Source organism: Coccinella septempunctata, chromosome 3, assembly GCF_907165205.1.
Source record: "Coccinella septempunctata chromosome 3, icCocSept1.1, whole genome shotgun sequence".
NCBI classification, from domain to species: Eukaryota; Metazoa; Arthropoda; class Insecta; order Coleoptera; family Coccinellidae; genus Coccinella; species Coccinella septempunctata.
The window spans coordinates 41,713,551-41,731,142 of record NC_058191.1 but is presented as its reverse complement, the minus strand read 5'-3'; the positions used below and the strand labels follow the sequence as shown (position 1 = coordinate 41,731,142).

Below are 17,592 nucleotides of genomic sequence, written 5' to 3'. Positions count from 1 at the left end.
AAAAAAATTGCTTTACCATAGCAACGAACAATAACTCATTAGAAGTGTCAGTGTGAAGGTTGAGGTCAACAATGTAAACCAGAGTTACAAAATAAATTGAAAGAAAGAAGATGTCCACCGAAATTGTGAAGGTCGAAAAATTGGAGTATCGAGCCATCATCAAGTACCTGTATTTAAAAGGGTTAAGAGGTAGCAGATTTACGAAGATATGCTTAATACCCTTGGTGATCAATGCCTTTCGTATGCGACCATGAAAAATTGGACTGCAAGCTTCAAAAGAAGTAAATTTTCCATTGAAGATGATGGCCGATCGGGAAGACAAGTTTCTGTGTCAGTCCCCGAAAATATCGATGCAGTTCATGACATGATTTTATCAGACCGTCGAATTGGGCTAAAACGGATATCTGAAGCACTAAATACTTCATACGAACGCGATCATCATATAGTTCACGTCAATTTGAGCATGAGAAAAATTGCTGCAAAATGGATCCCTAAATGTTTGAATGTTGACCAAAAGCGTGTGAGGGTAGAAGCATCGCGTTCGATCTGCTCTCGATTTGAAAACGATGTGGACTTCTTGAACCGAATTGTTACTATGAATGAGACTTGGGTACATTTCTACGATCCAAAAACAAAGCAACAATCCATGGAATGGTGACACTCTGGTTCTCCAAGACCTTAGAAGTTTCGAGTCCAAAAATCTGCTGGAAAAGTTCTTTCTTCAGTTTTTTGGGATTGCCATGGAGTAATCATGATTGACATTTTTGGATAAGGGTAGAACAATAACCGGAGATTACTATTCGACATCACTGATCACTCTACGGGAAAAAATTGGAAAGAAAAGACGCGAAAAGCTATCCAAAGGTGTTTTGTTTTTGCAGGACAACACCCCTGCACACAAATCTCATGTTGCCATGCAAAAAATTCATGATTTAGGATTTGAATTAATAGAACACGCCCTCTTTATTCACCAGATTTGGCTCCATCATACTATCATCTCTTTTCTCAACTGAAAAAAAGTTCAAAAGGTCGTAAATTTTCTCTCAACGAGGAGTTAAGAAAAGCTGTGTAGGTCTGGTTTGCAGAGCAAGAAGAAACATTTTTTTTGGAGGTTCGCTGTAATAAATATATCCAATTAAGAGGAGAATAAAATATTTTGACATTGAAATGTTGTTTGGTTCTGTAGTAGGCTAAGAATTTCTCAACATATCCTCGTATCTGTGAAATTCGAAGAACTGGGTACTTTAGCTTAACGCAACTCTGTTTAAGAGATCCACAGATTTAACTTCTTAATCTGAAGGTATAATAATTTTGTTTTTCCAGGGTGGCAATGCTCATTATGAAAACTTGAAATGGCTATACCTTTTTATCAGGGCCGAATCGGAAAAAATGGTATAGGGTAGAAAGGGTTCCTTTCGATCTCAAGAATCTACTGTTAAAATATCTGTACGAGTCAAAGACTCACCCTTTATAGCATCAATTCTGTGATTATTCAATGATAAGAAGCACGTTTTCCCTTCCCTCGAATCACAGAAAATACCACCGAACTTCCTAGCAGGTATTCAAGTACAACATCCACCCCCTCCCGCCGCAACCCTCTCTCAATTTTCCACATCGAGTGCTTCCCGTACATTAAGAGGAAACCCTTCCTTTTCCTCTCCCCGAATAAGGCGACGAACTTTCTGCATAATGCAATAGAACAAGGAAACAGGACCCGAGAATGCGTGGACTCGGGTCTGGTCGAAATCCTCCATGATTCCTCTCTGGTCTCGAGAGGTCACAGGGTCGGCAATTATTTAGCGAGGGTCCGTCCTGTGTGCAGGGGGGGCGCAGGGGGTGGATCCGCGCCGACCTGAAATTACATCGCGGAGGGTGTAAAGGGTTGCGAAACCTATGGCCCAGAACGAGGGCGGCGCGTTGGCTTGTTGTCGAAGGAATACAGTTGTATCTGATCAAGAGGGCCGAGGGTGAACGGGGTAGATAGTTTGGTACGTTGCCATTTTGGTAATTCACTCGACTGCCCTTCGAAAACTGACCAAGGGAGATGAGGAAATTGTATTTTTCCATGAGGAACATGGTAACTATCGTTCAACCTTGGAATGGTGTGCTTCAGGGATGCATTATAGGGCCAATATTCTTTTAATAGACTGCAATATTGACCATTGTGGTTTGGTTGTATAAATAATAATTCAGTAGATATTTTGTGTAAGTACTTGAGTACTCGATAATTACTTTAAATGCTTTTCTAATCTGACTCTTTGTGTTGTCTACCAATCGATGCAGTTTCAATTGATAAAGAAGGCTCAGGACAACCAAAAGGCATGGGTATAGGTACTACTTATGTTTCCTCAAAATTTAATACTTAAAAGACATTTGCTAGATTGAAATCTCTCAGTCTTACTATACAGATTAGTAGTTGGGAAGTCGACAATGCTAGATCGGGATTTACTCAAGCGTCGTGGATACCTAGTGGAATGTTGCAGCGATTCAGGGAGACAGGTATGAATGTCCGAAGACCAGGACAGGGTAGACCACGGGTAACAACTGCCATTCAAGAACGTTACTTGACAGTTTCTTCGTTGAGACAACGGTTTGCAACTGTTCGCCTCCTTCAAATTCAGCTTGAGCAAACTCATGAGGTGCATATTAGCACTCAGACAATAAGAAATCGCCTCAGAGAATATGATTTAAGGCCTCGTGTCGCGGCAAGAGGGCCAGCTCTTACCCCGGCCCATCGAAGGGCGCGTTTGGATTTTGCGAGAGAGCATATCCATTGGAAAGAGGCCGATTGGGAAAGACTTCTCTTCACAGATGAGTCTAGATTCTGCCTCTACCATTGTGATCTATGCTATGAATGCTGATAAGTATATAAGGAACATTCTTGAAGAGCATGTAGTGCCATTTGCCCCATACATTGGTGAAAATTTCATTTTTATGGACAATAATGCCAGACCCCCATCGTGCGCGCATCGTTCAGGAGTACCTTGAAGAGGTTGAAGGCTCTCGAATGGAATGGTCAGCAAGAAGTCCAGATCTCAATCCGATTGAGCAGGTTTGGGACAACCTCAATAGAAGGATGTGAAGTTCTGAAAATCATCCAGCTACTCTTAATGACTTAGGAATCCAACTCGGAGAAATCTGGGAAGGATTAGATCAGAGCATTTTAAGATCACTCATTTTGAGTATGAACCGTCGTTGCCGAGCTGTAATTAACGCAAGGGGTGGAAATACCAAGTATTAAATCACTTATCAGCATTTCAGTATGTTGAAAATTGTTCATTTCTCTTCTTTCACATAAGATTCGTTGAAATCCTGAATTTTTCTTCCATTTAATCTGTCTTGTTTCGTTCAAAACCTTCCCGAGAGGACATAAAAAATAAGTTATAAAGTCAATGTAGAGTTAACTTTCATTAAAATTGAGATTTTCAGAATGTGCGTTAAATTTTTTGCGCAGTGCATCTTGATTAGATCGATTGATTTTTCACCAAGGTGAATAAAGAATTCATTATCTATTTCCTTATTCTAGTTTTCTCAAATTTTTTCACATATACATACTTTCAAGTTTCCATGGAACTGGCGTGTTTCAATATAACCCTCTTATAAAATTCCTATACGTAGGTTTAACCCAAAAGTTAATGACAGAAACTGGTAGTTTCTGTTAAATTCGCGGCATATTTCAGTCACATCATTTCCCTCCGGTCCCGCAAGAAACGCCACTGACTTTTGGGGCAACTTACGCACCATAAAATAATTCACACCGGATCACTGTGTATCCACCCTTCTGGACTAAAATCATTGGCGTAATTTTGTATAAGTGAGTAATTTTTGAACGGTGATGTTGTGAAAGTTTCTAAACTCCGGGTAATTGCGAAGTTGTTGAGCTAGATCCCCCTGGGATTTTGATGGTTCCGATCTCAGGCTGTACGCTAGACCCGCAATCAATAATTTGGTGAGAAATTTCTGAAAATCCCACAGAAATATACCTGAATCCCCAAAATTACGAAAATGATGCTCAGAAATTTCTGTCCGGAAAAACTGTTTGATTTGACTGATTCAGGATGTATATACTTAAATATTCCAACAAATGGCCAACCCTTCATCTAGAGGCATCACCAGAATGAGCCAGTCGACCGAGAACCCCTGTGAAAATTAAAATAGTGTTTCCGCGAAGAGCAAGATCAGCTTGGAAGTTAGAAAACGTTGCTGTGGAAATGCAAGCCTGGAACATAAAGGAAGGAATGTAAATAACAAACATACCAAGAGGTAATTTTGAATAGGTATGTTTATAAAGCCCGTCCACCACAGTTCTCATTCGGATTATTTACCCAAGAATTTCATATAATGGCTCTAACTTCATTCTCTATGTGCCTTCTCCCTTCTCTTCTTTTGTAATTAGGCATAGAATTAAGGACTGTCGGCTCGGAAGTCCTGCGAAATTTGTGCAGGACAATCGCTGTCTTCGGGTTCATCTCAGGCGACATGGAAACACCCCTGTGAAAATAAGAAGTAGAAGTATTATTCTAAAATGTAGAGCGAAACCATGCAAGTATAGGGAGTACAAATTAGTTCAATCAGTCAGTCCAAAATGAATGAACAGAGTAGTCCTCATCGCTGGCTGATTCTCCCTCCCAACTCTCATGCAATTTTCATATTCGATCTCGAAAAAAATGTCTCGTCTGCGAAATTAAATCATTTCGAAACTGATCATCTAAAATCCAAACAACCGACATTCTAAATTCCCGTGAAGGTATCAGGCTTGAACCTTACAAAATTATCTATTATTCAACCACTTATCGAAATATATCAAGGAAGTACAGGAAAATTCATATTAACATGTGAATAATTCACTAGATTATGTTCAAGTGCAGTTCTGAGTCGAATGAGTATCACCCAAGAAAAATTGTATCAGTATTACGTATTTATGAATAGGTTTGATATGGGATATCATTAGTTCATATTTCGCTTTTCGAAACTTCAACTAGGACCCAAAAACCCAGAGTTTTCAGGAAAATGGCGGAGGAAATTGGGTTCAAATCATCGAGAAAAGTTTATTTTATAGTGTTTTCATGTGAGTACTTTAAAAACAATTACGCTATACCGAAATTAAGGTCTAAAAGTTTGTTGTATTTATATTTTTATGCACATAACTTCATCATGCTGAAGTTATTGAATGCAGTTTCAATTTTATCATCACGTGTTCAGTTCTTAATTTTTTGTTATTCGATCTATTTCATATGTCGACTGGATGATTATTCCTTTCTCTCTTTCAGTAAGTTTCTAGACTTCGCGATATTTCGTGTATTGTATGTTCTTGTTGTGTTTGTCATGAAATTGAGTTTTCGAATTCGTTGAACTAAAGTGATAATTGCAAATGGCTGAGAATGCTGCAACACCGAGCTCATCGTCGAGCAAGGTGTATGCAATAGTTGCTGCAAGTAAGATTATAGTTATAGTATAAGATAGTTATATACATACATAGTATATACCGATAAAAAATATTGAATAATGTTTTGGTATATGAAACCCATAATATGTCAACAAAAGTTGATGAAACTTTCGTACTCAATCGAAAATATGCGATAAATCAAAACAGGTAATGAACAATTTTAAATTTCAAAAGATATGTAACAAATTTATTATTATTCATAACAATATTTGTGATCCAAACAACTGTTGAAAATATTTCTTCATGTCTATAAATTCCCTCTTGGATTTTTTTAACTATTATACTTGAGTAAAAAACTTCCATCAAATTCAAATCAATTTATTTCACCACTAGCTATTTCTCTTTTTTGTTCGATTTATTTAGTGAATACTTTTATGTGTTGATTCTGATCGTATTCACTGCAACATGAATTTGAATTATTACCTAAATATTCCTCATTTGGGTTCAATATTTGTAGTTTTTGGTTATGTTGTTGTATTTTTTGCAGTTATTCATCCTATTGCTGGCTTTGTCTTACTATGTCATTACTTTTAGTTGTTTTGTAAGATATTAATTCAAATAAATAAAAAAATATTGTGAAAGCAATCACGAGGAAAATTATAATTGCTCATAATTATTGATAGGTCACGTTCATAAATACTATTCGATATTATCCTTAGAAAAATTCATTTTGAGGGTTGAAAAATTGAGGATTTCAACAGTAGGAAACAACATTTTGGAAATATTGAACTTTGACCCATAGAACATGACACAAACTGCATGAACCCACCTAGTTTTTTAGTGATGAAAATTCAAAATTTGTAGTAAGGTATTTTTAACAGTTTTTCGCTCTCAATTGGCAAGTTTTGTTTGATAAATGTGAAATATTTGCTTGTTTTCAACAGAAGGGAGAGTATTGCATACAGCTATCAAAGTTGTGAAAAGATTGTATCAAAAGAGAATCAGTTATGTATTCTAATAGAAGGAATGATGGTTATCATTGCTTCTGTAATAAAAATTATTTCAATTTTGTTTTGTATTTTGGTTATTTTTCAGAAGTAGTTTCTAAATGTAATTAAGTTCATTTTTGAGGTGAGAAACTCATTTTAGACCTTCAAAAATGATCTTGATTTTAATCCTGTTTTATCTTAACTGAGTTATCTACCATAATAAATTGTTTCATTGCTAACTTTTGTACTTTATAATTTTGTTGAACTCTTAATAATTTCAAACGATGTTTCCTCCGAAAAAGTGTTGTGAATTTCTTTCATCTATTAATTGACGTATTTTTTGCAGCATATCTCTACTCCTTGACCAATGAAATCGCAATAAGTTGGACCTCCCCTGTTCTACCACAACTACGCTCGATCTACCCAAACTTCAACCCTTTCGGCAGAAGGATAACGATCGAGGAAGAAGAATGGCTGGGATCCTTGATATGTCTGGGCTACATGGCAGGTCTTCTACCCTACGGTTACCTCTGCAGCAAATATGGAAGAAAGTACACACTTTTATCACTAGGAGTGATACACATCATCGCCTTCATGCTGTTCACAACCGAAAGTGTCATTGGCTTCTACGTTGGGAGATTCCTCAGTGGTGTAGCGTCAAGTGTTGGATTCATCATATTCCCCATGTATATTTCTGAGATTTGCAAAGATGGCGATAGAGGAGCGCTCTTGGTATCGAGACAAATATTCGCGGGATGCGGTACAGTAATAGCCTACGTTGCTGGGAATTACTTGTCGATTTTTTGGTTCAACTATGTCATATGTATATTTCCCCTATGTTTCTTGATCTCATTCCTCTTCCTAGCGGTGGAAAGTCCATATTTTTACGTGACGAATCAGAGGTTAGACAACGCGAGAGAGGTCTACATCGAACTGACTTCTCAACCTGAACCCGATGAGGAGATTGAGGAAATGCAGAGGGCCCTTGAGATAGTGGATGCTGAATCCATTGCCGAGTTGATAACGCAAAAGCACATCCTTAAATCTATCCTGATTGTCTTCGCCCTCTTCATCTTTCAACAGCTGACAGGGTACATGGCCTTCGCGACTTACACAGAGATCATCGTCAAGTCTAAACACGCCACCATCTTCATAGGAGTTGTAGTCCTGCTCGGAAGTTCCTTCACCACGTTCTTCATCGATAGATTCGGCAGGAAGATGCACCTTTATGCCTCTGTTGTAGGTGTGATCTTCGTGAACTTGGCTCTTGCTATATACTACGTTCAACCGGAGCCAGGCTACTGGACACCCGTCGTCTGTATCACCCTGTTCTTCCTGATGTACAACCTAGGGCTGGCGTTCATACCGCAGATCATATGCGCTGAAATCTTACCCCAGAGGATCAAGTTTGGGGTAGCAACGATTGCGGGGGTTTTTGGGTGGGGGGTAGCCTTTCTTATAACCAGGTACTTCTTGGAATTGGATCACGTGTACATGGTGTTAGCCTTCGCCATTTGCTCCTTGGTCCAGTTGGTCATTATTTTCAAATACGTACCCGAGACCAACGGTCAGAGTTTTCGGGTGATACAGGGTTTGTTACAGATTGACGATTGACGAGATTCAGACTCGGGAACAGTTGGATTTTATCGGTGATTTGTTTTTTCGATTTTAAATAATGATTTTCAACCTCCGAATCCATGTTAGACTTCGAATAATTCGAGAATTGTGTATGATGGAACGAATAAAATTGAAGTTTTAAACCTCTTTCTTATTATTTCCATTCCTCCTTGTCTTCGTGAATCAAATGCAATCAAAAAACCATAACCTTTAACGATGTAATTTCCACATATGCGAGGATTATTTCCCAACTTTTCCTCGTCCCAAAGAGACCTCTGCCGAACTTACAATTCAATTAAAATTGGTAATTGGCTTTCGAGTTGGAGTTGAGTTCGAATTCACAATGTCTAGTTTAAGTTTTAGTGGACTGGGCATCAAAGTATACCTCAAGTTACTACGGGAAAGGGCAAGGCAAATTTCTGCATAAACTTTCCAATTTAGCGTCCTTTATTCGGAGCACAGACCTCTGAAGTTGGGAAACAGTCTTCTTTGTTTGGTACGTAGTAGATGTGTACATCTCCCCTGAGTCAACCTCTATATCAAGGGACTTTGAGGAGAAAGTTCGTTCATGTGAAGTCTGACCATGAAACTCTCTTCAAGTTGATTTGATTATTGTGTAATTAGTTATTTTTTATCATAATGCTTCCATAGACTCGTAGAATACTTTTATAAAACTGGTAACTATGCCCTTCAGAGATCTCTTTTAACTTCTCTACTCTGCACTAGAGATATAATTGAAAATTGAATTGAAACTCTGTTGCTACGAGGATATATTGAAAAATTCCTAGCAAACTATAGAACCAAACAAAATTTCAATGTCAAAATATTTTAATACTCAACATATTCTCCTCTTGATTGGATACATTTATTACAGCGAACCTGCAACGTCTCTAGACCTCTCAAAAAAAAGTTTCTTCTTGCTCTGCAAACCAGACCTCCACAGCTTTCATTACCTCCCCGTTGAAAGAAAATTTACGACCTTTTAAACTTTTTTTCAGTTGAGGAAAGAGATGATAGTCGAATGGAGCCACATCTGGTGAATAAGGGGATGTTCTAGTAATTCAAAGCCTAAATCACGAATTTTTTGCATGGCAACATGAGAGTTGTGTGTAGGGGCGTTGTCCTGCAAAAACAAAACACGTTTGGATAGCTTTCCGCGTCTTTTCTTCTTGATTTTTTCCCGTAGAGTGGTCAGTAATGTCGAATAGTAATCTCCGGTTATTTTTCTACCGTTATACGAAGAATCAACCATGATTACTCCATGGCAATCCCAAAAAACTGAAGCAAGAACTTTTCCTGCAGATTTTTGGACACAATCCTTCTTAGGTCTTGGAGAACCAGAGTGCGCCATTCCAACGATTGTTGCTTTGTTTTTGGATCGTAGAAATGTACCCAAGTCTTATCCATAGTAACAATTCGGTTTAAGAAGTCTACATCGTTTTCAAATCGAGCACAGATCGAACGCGATGTTTCTAACCTTGCTTGCTTTTGGTCAACATTCAAACATTTGGGGATCCATTTTGCAGCAATTCTTCTTATGCGTTCGTATGAATTCCCATATATTTTTTTAATAAGTCCATTACGTGTGTGCACCTTTAGAACAGTCCGACCCTTCAGTGCAAATGGTAAAACCGGATTACAGGACACCGAACGCACTCCCCTAGACCAAGCGATCTTTCACCTACCCCGTACGAACGACTTTTACTACCACTCTCTAGGTGGCGCTGTATCTTCGACGCTTCCACATTCGTTCACCCCCCAGACTGCCCGAGACAGGCAAACTCACCCCTGGCGTTTTTTCAACCCCTTCGACGAAAAAAACGAGGAAAAAAAGAGCCGGTGTTTTGCAACGTTGCCTCGACAGCGGCGTCAGAGGATGGTCATATTCCTCCACCCTTTTCAAATTAAAAAACCGGTGCTTGAAGGTATGGGGATAATGGGGATGAAAGGTAAACCCTTCGGTGTGTTTATTTAGGCAAATGACTCAGCCGGCGTGGGTTGCTGCGATGAATTCAGCTGATTCGGATGGTTTTCACTGAGTATCTTGGTGGAACACGGTTTTGCACGTTTATATACGGGGTGGAATAAATTAAGGTGGTTTTTCGTAGATTGTCATAAGCCATTAATTATTGAGTAAGTGTTATTGAGACTAGCTCCTTGATTTGATTATAATATACGTAAAAATACGCGAAATATCGTTAATTCAAACAACCTTAGTACTTACAAAATCAAATTTGTTCAAAAAGTAAGTATTTTCATTTCCCAGTAGCAATAAAATTGTTTCATTCTCTTTTTCAAATTATATTTTTTATTGCAGGTTTGGGAATTTAAAATTTGTGGCTTTTTTAAAGCTATAATATAGTTCGATATCAAGTTTTATATTTGTGCAGATTTTAAATTCAATTAGGAATAATATATATTTATGTAGGTAAGACGATTCTTAGATATTCTCATTTTTCAAATGATTTCTTGAGCATTCATTCATTTTTGAAGATTTTCCAGATATAAGATTCAACTTGAGACGTTTATTTTAAATTTATACTATTCTGTATACATATTATGTTTAGCTATTTGTGAACTATAATAATAAACCTCTTAGGAATTATTGTTATTCAGTTTTCTGATAATTATTTCTCCACTTCTATGAGATATGCCCATGTAAATGATGATTTAAACATAATTCGTTCGGTTTAGAATTTTCTAATGTCTAAACATGAAATTCCAAATTCTACACGTTCCACTCATGTGTAAGATTTTCTGCCCTAATGGTTTCTCTACTTTATTTCACAAAAATCTTTGTTTTCCTTCTATTATCTAAGATTTTTTTTCTAACTTTAGAGAGAAATTCATGATTTTTTTCAATCGAATTCCCTGAGAGTTTTCAACTCTTTTTTGTGTGTTAGATACCACTGAATTTTGCGTGAAATATAAGTTCAATCCACGAAAAAATCCTTCTACTCAATAATAAAATCTCTTGAATATCCTATCAAATGTGGGTTGTTATTGAAAAAAGGGAAAAGAAATAGATTTCTCTGGAGTTTGAAAAGGTTTTTAGCTTCCTCAGAATCTTCAGCTAATATATTTATTCTGTGTCAATCCGGTCAACCCTGTTCAGTCCGATGATTTGGGATACTCTCCCCCTACTCGGTCGACAGCAGTTGTTTTGAAGTACCTTAGGGGCGGGTGGGATTCAGTGTTCACCCTCTGGACATTGGTCCATTCGACCCTCTGTAATTTCACCGCTTTTTGTTGTTTTCCTACCTGACACACACACAAAATGGCCCTATTGGCTCTCTGGTATTGATCTCGACTGAATTAGAGAGGGATAGGCTGTGATTTGTGAGACTTTTTACGATTTCGAATAGGATATTTATGGCATTCTATGTGTTCTGTAAAAACGACTGTATTTTTTCATTATTTCTGGTTATTACGCTTAAAAAATGAGAACGGAAAAAAGAGGAAAATATAGTATACAACAATGATTGACTTTTCCACAAGGAATCTAGTGTGAAATTAATTTAATCATAGCATGCTGTATATGAAATTGAAATTGCTGAACAAAATTTCTAAATGCATATTTTTCCCTTACAACAAATAAACCACTTTTATTTCGTTGATCCGTAAAATAATCATTTTGGGTATTCTGTCAGAAGAAAACTACTGGTTTAGGTTAGTTTAGTTTAGTTTAGGTTGGGCTGTGTTAGGTTATGATAGCTCTGATTAGTTTAGGTTATATAAAGTTAAGTAAGGTTAGGTGATTGTGACATATTTATATTTGTTTAGTGAGATATCAGAGATGGAGGAGTTCAAAAAAGCTTGCCAATCTTGAGAATACCTACTCCATGAAATACTTACAACGAAAACACATTTTTTTTATTCTACTTGTGCCCTTCGGTTGCCTTAATAATTTAACAATCTTCAGAAGAACGCCAGGTTTCGAACACAAATGATATAATGAAAAATTTTTATGAATATTTTCTGGTTTGGGATTCTTTCTGTGTTTTGTGCCTAACATTGATGGTTTCGTCACAGAACAACTACTAAAGTGTCAAAGTTAGTTATCAAAAAATAATTGCACATAGATTTGACATTAATCTTTGATACTACCACAGAACACTTAGTGGTTGAAGTGATCTGTGACGAAACCATAAATGTAAAAACAAAACCAGAGAAAACTGCCAAATAATGACGAAATTTTCTTTGAAAATACAACATAAATTTTATATCGTCAGTTGGTTTTGATAGCTGGCGGTTTTTCGAGGATTTTTGAATGATTAAGGCAACAGAAAGTAGAATTAAAGAAAAATACGTGTACATTGTAAGTATTTTGTAGGATATCTACAAGATTGACAACTGTTGTTGAACTCAACCATTGAGAACGACAAATATTTGTCTCGTCATATATTTTCATTTAGGCATTAGAAAGAAAATTGCCTTCCACATGGAATATTTCTATGGCTTGGTCAGAGATTCAGAACAGTGAATTGATTAGGATATTCTTCATGTTTTTGCCTTTGGTGGTGAGAATGGAAATGTCTGAACTTCCTGCCGCCACCCCCTATCGTCGGGCCGGGGCTTAACGTGGACAATTCCTTACCTAAGGGTTACCGGGGGCTTTCAATTAATCAGAAATATGGCGATCGGTTGGAAGGCCCTCGCAATGGCGAAAGCAGTTATTTGCCTAAGTCGCTTTAAGCTTGGCGAGCGGACACTTGTGTTTAAGTTACGGGTCTGAAACATATCCCTTAATTAAACAGTTCTGTTTGAACAAGCAGATTAAATGTGACATAGAACTGTAATCGCGCTTATTGTGGTCGGACCCGCTAGTGCGGGGGTCAAACTTGAACCTTCCTTAACTGTTGCGATATTCCAAAATCGTCGATATTGTGTATTACTCGAGAAGTTTGTCATCCCTTACGTCAAGCGTGGGTTCGAAGGTTGCTGGAGGGATTTCCAAGGGATGATTCGATGTTGAAATGAGATTAAACAAGCTATGAGTGAGGTATTAACGAAATGCTTTCTTCCATTGTAAAATCCATGAAGTACGCTCTCAGCCTCATCGCTATATGACAAGCTCCTGCACAAAGATCTGTCTGAACTTGAGCGATGGCCTGCGTTTTTTGAGTTCAGGGGGAAAACTCACAAGTACAATCTCGAACGTCAATTCAAGTGACAGGAGATAACCATTACGTCAAATAGTCCATGAAGAATGTCCATCATGAAGTTGAATCTATACAGCTAACAATATGGCCATACAAAATCAGCAACTTAATACTTTTTCTAGTGATTCAAGAGAATTTGACAGTAGCTGACTAAACGGAACATCAACCAGTGGCCTTGTCAAGGGTGCTTTGGGGGACATGACTTTATAATTAAAATTCGTGAGGTGTTTGATGACATAGAATAGGTAGGTCCATCTTTTTAAAAATCTAAAATAAGCTACAAGTTCTCAAAGAGCAACTCTTCTAGTAATAAATCTGAGAATTTCATCAATCTCGGCGCAACCGTTCGGTCTTGAGGAAGTTTTAACTGACCCCAACTTTTTGGGAATTTTTCGAAGGTCAGCTTTCGAGTAGGTTTTCTTTCAGGATAATTTCAGTAGATCTAAATGTGATACATATTCTGAAAGAGCAATTCTTCTAGTAATAAATCTGAGAAGTTCATCCATCTCGGTGCAACTGTTCGGTTTTGACGAATTCTCAAGTGAAATATGTAATTTTTGAAATATGCCCTTCTCAAGATTAAAATCTGAACGAAGGGAGATGGGCTTTTGAAATGGCTCGCAATAGCGTGTTTGAAAACCTATATTTTCATACCAAAATTTCAAATATCTGGCCCTGTTCAGGAGAAAATAATTTGTTTTGTTTTTTCACTTTTCATTTTCAAGTTGACTTCGAAGAGCTCTCTGGAGTGCAATTCTCTATTGAATCTTCAACTGTTTGGTTTTCTAGAATCTTCAAAACAACTTCAATGCACTCCATATTCTAGGACAGTAATAGAACATTCTCATTTTCAGACAGAGTAGCAAATAGGTCATTTTAGGGGGGTCTAACCCCTTGCTCATTTTTGACGCAAAAAATCGAGATTCTCGAAACCGAAATTTTGTGTTAGAGTGGAAGCCTAGGCGACGCTGATTATATAACCGCAAATCCTAATTTAATCAGACGAATATAACAGGAGATATCGCAGATTGAAATTTGCAATTTTTAATAAATGCCATTTCGGAGATGAAAATTTAAACTGAGAGAAATAGGCTTCTGAGATTGCTTGCAACAGATTTAGACTGTTCGAAAACCCGTATTTGCTTACCAACTTTCGGATATCTAGCACTGTTCACCGCAGAAAATCAAATTTTTACTTTTCCATTTTTCAATTTTCGAGTTAGGTATCAAGCAGAAAAATCATAGTAGATTTGAACGTGATACATTTTCTAAAAGAGCAACTCTTCTATAAATCTCGAAATTTCATCGAGCTCGTTGCAGTGGCGGTTCCAGGAGTGATATTGGGGTGGGGGCATAATTTTATATTTGAAATTCTGTAAGGTGTTCGTTGAAAAACTTGTTGTATGGGCCCTTAGGTCCAAATAGTTCATCTTCTTGAGATCTTCGTTCTAAGGAATACGTTTGCTGGCACCTATAGTGAGGTGAGATCCAACAACGCTGCTAGAAAATGTAAAAAAACTGAACCTTTGGACAGCATTCAAGTCAGACGAAGTATACACCATATCCAAATATGAAAAAATGTTCTAGATATATCCTTATTATTTTCATGTACGCAAATTTACACTTTATCTACTGTAGGCGTCTGAACGTTGGTCATCAAACGTTCGAGAGCAGTCTTTGTCGTCTGTCATAAGGCAAATTGAATTTGCATCGCAAATTTCGAATGCTCATTACGATAACCAAATTTCATCATTTGGCTGAGCTTCTCAATCGCCCATTGAACATCCTTCTTCCTCACCAAACCCTTTCAGTTGAAGGATCCTCACGTTAGACATCATGACCGAATAATAGACGTGCACATTCAGTGAATTTCCAACCGATTAAGACGATAAATTCTCGAAATGCTACCGGAAAGACCACTGTCCGATTCTGCACGTTCCCATGATGGCAAAACACCGGGACACAAAGGACGTCCGACTCATCATCCAGGATGGCCCTTTTTGCCCGCGTCCTATCTCTTGGAGGAGACATAAAGCTGGACCCTTTCGTTAGGGGGACGGACGTTATCTCGGTTTATCACCCTTAAAGTGACCCGTCCGCCAACTAGCAACGTCTACGATAGCCGGGCAGTTGTGTTTAGCGGTTATCACGTTATTAAGATAAAATTTATTGGGACACTTCACTTCCAGGAGCCTCTGGAGGGCATCCGCCGAAATGGAGGGACAATGAACGGAGATGCGGATTCTTTTTACTGGGAGACGAGGATCTTCGAACTAATGCAGAGAAATGAACTAGCACATATTGACTAAATCAATACAAAAAAAAAAGTTTTTTGAAAATATATAATATGTCGATATATTACCTTGCTCAAGGCAAAATTAACATTTTTGTCTAATTTAAATTTTTGATTGAATTCTATGAAACCATAGACCACAAATTGTTCACTCTCAATAAATCTCCATCTCTATGATACGAATCAAAATTTTTCGTTCATAGAATTTCAATTGTTAGCTGAAACAATTTGAATAAATATTGAGCGAAATTTACCAAATCAATTTCGATATAACTCATAAAAAGTTCTCCAACTGAGTATCATTATTGTGTTGTACTTTTCGACATCTTTTTCTAACATAATTCACTGTATGCAACAGCATAAAGCCAGAAGTGACTCTCTGCTCTAAATCGTTCCCATTGATAACTGGTGTTGAGAATTTTATTTCTCCGAAGGATTGAGATCTGGTGATCTTGCTGGCCAGGAATAGGACCATGCGTTTCCATCCAGTGATTCCATCAAGTTTGGCGTATCCTGTACATTCAACTATGAATCACACTGTATAATATTTGGGGAGCCATCGAAAAATTCACGACAATTGAAATTTTTAAATCGAATTCGCCCGCTTTTCAATCTTCTCACACTTCGATAAACCCCATAAATAACCAATTTCTCGCTCAGTCTAACAATTTTAGCAGATACTTTCAGCAAAACCCGCAGCCAGTTCAATTAACTTAAGTATGACATACTTCCAGGGAAAGGGTCCAGAATGACGAATTTCAATTTCAACCCTTGTTGTAAAACGGACATAAAATTAAAATAAGTGGACCGTATATGTGTGTGCTCGACGGCGGACGATGGCTATGGAGGTATAAAGTCGAACTGCGACGTCGATATTTTAAAATAAATAACTTTAAGGGAAATCTATCGTCCTGGGGGTCTGAATTATCAGCCTAATCCTTATTTATAACGCTGCACTGTGTGACGGGGACCTTAAAATGACCCTATCTGGTGGATCCGTTCCTAACAGGGTGAAATATATGTGGAAGACCTTCGGGAAATTTCATTATTGGAGGTCTCCGAAAAAGTCCATTTTGTCCGGGACATCTGTGGAGCTGTCGCGAGTGTGTACATCAATACTCAGTCGGAAGAAATCAGCGAGTTTATGGATTAAGTAGTTCATTCCTTCTAGTCAATAAATTAAGCATACCTAGACTTGCTGTGGAGTAGACTTGGGGAAAATACATACTCAATATTTAAAAGATATTGTTCACTTAATTTCGATTTCAATCTCGGAATTTTAGAATACAGGGTGACTTTTTGACTCGTACAAATACACTGCGCAAAAAAATTAACGCACATTCTGAAAATATCAATTTTAATGAACTTTAACTCTACATTGACTTTATAACTTATTTTTAATGTTCTCTCGGGAAGGTTTTGAACGAAACAAGACATTAAATGGAAGAAAAATTCAGGATTTCACCGAATCTTTTGAGAAAGAAGAGAAATGAACAATTTTCAAAATACTGAAATGCTGATAAGTGATTTAATACTTGGTATTTCCACCCCTTGCTCGGCAACGACGGTTCATACTCAAAATGAGTGATCTTAAAATGTTCTGATCTAATCCTTCCCAGATTTCTCCGAGTTGGATTCTTAAGTCATAAAGAGTAGCTGGATGATTTTCTGAACTTCTCAGCCTTCTATTGAGGTTGTCCCAAACCTGCTCAATCGGATTGAGATCTGGACTTCTTGCTGGCCATTCCATTCGAGAGACTTCAACCTCTTCAAGGTACTCCTGAACGATGCGCGCACGATGGGGTCTGGCATTATCGTCCATTTCACCAATGTATGGGGCAAATGGCACTACATGCTCTTCAAGAATGTTCCTTATATACTTATCAGCATTCATAGCTCCATTATCAACGACCACTAGGTCTGTGCGAGCAGTCAAAGATATTCCATCCCATACCATAATCGATCCTCCCCCGAATCCAGTAGTATTCAAGAAATTGCACTGAGCATATCTTTCATGTGGACGTCAGTATACAAGGGAACGGCGATCACAATGGTAGAGGCAGAATCTAGACGCATCTGTGAAGAGAACTCTTTCCCAAGCGGCCTCTTCCCAATGGATATGCTCTCTCGCAAAAAGTGTTTCAT

General features: G+C 37.7%; 1 protein-coding gene across 2 annotated transcripts; it reads left to right on the top strand.

Moving 5' to 3' along the window:
• The first annotated feature begins 4,861 nt into the window (after window positions 1-4,861).
• LOC123309968 (facilitated trehalose transporter Tret1-like) lies at window positions 4,862-8,135 on the top strand. Of its 2 annotated transcripts, none has more exons than XM_044893286.1 (2): window positions 4,862-5,068; window positions 6,722-8,135. In XM_044893286.1, exons 1-2 carry the CDS (start codon window positions 5,011-5,013, stop codon window positions 7,987-7,989), a joined length of 1,326 nt encoding a protein of 441 aa, XP_044749221.1. In that variant the 5' UTR covers window positions 4,862-5,010; the 3' UTR covers window positions 7,990-8,135. The 2 variants fall into 2 exon arrangements, with proteins under 2 accessions (XP_044749221.1, XP_044749220.1); XM_044893285.1 differs by lacking the exon at window positions 4,862-5,068 and adding an exon at window positions 5,252-5,435.
• The last annotated feature ends 9,457 nt before the right edge of the window (window positions 8,136-17,592 follow it).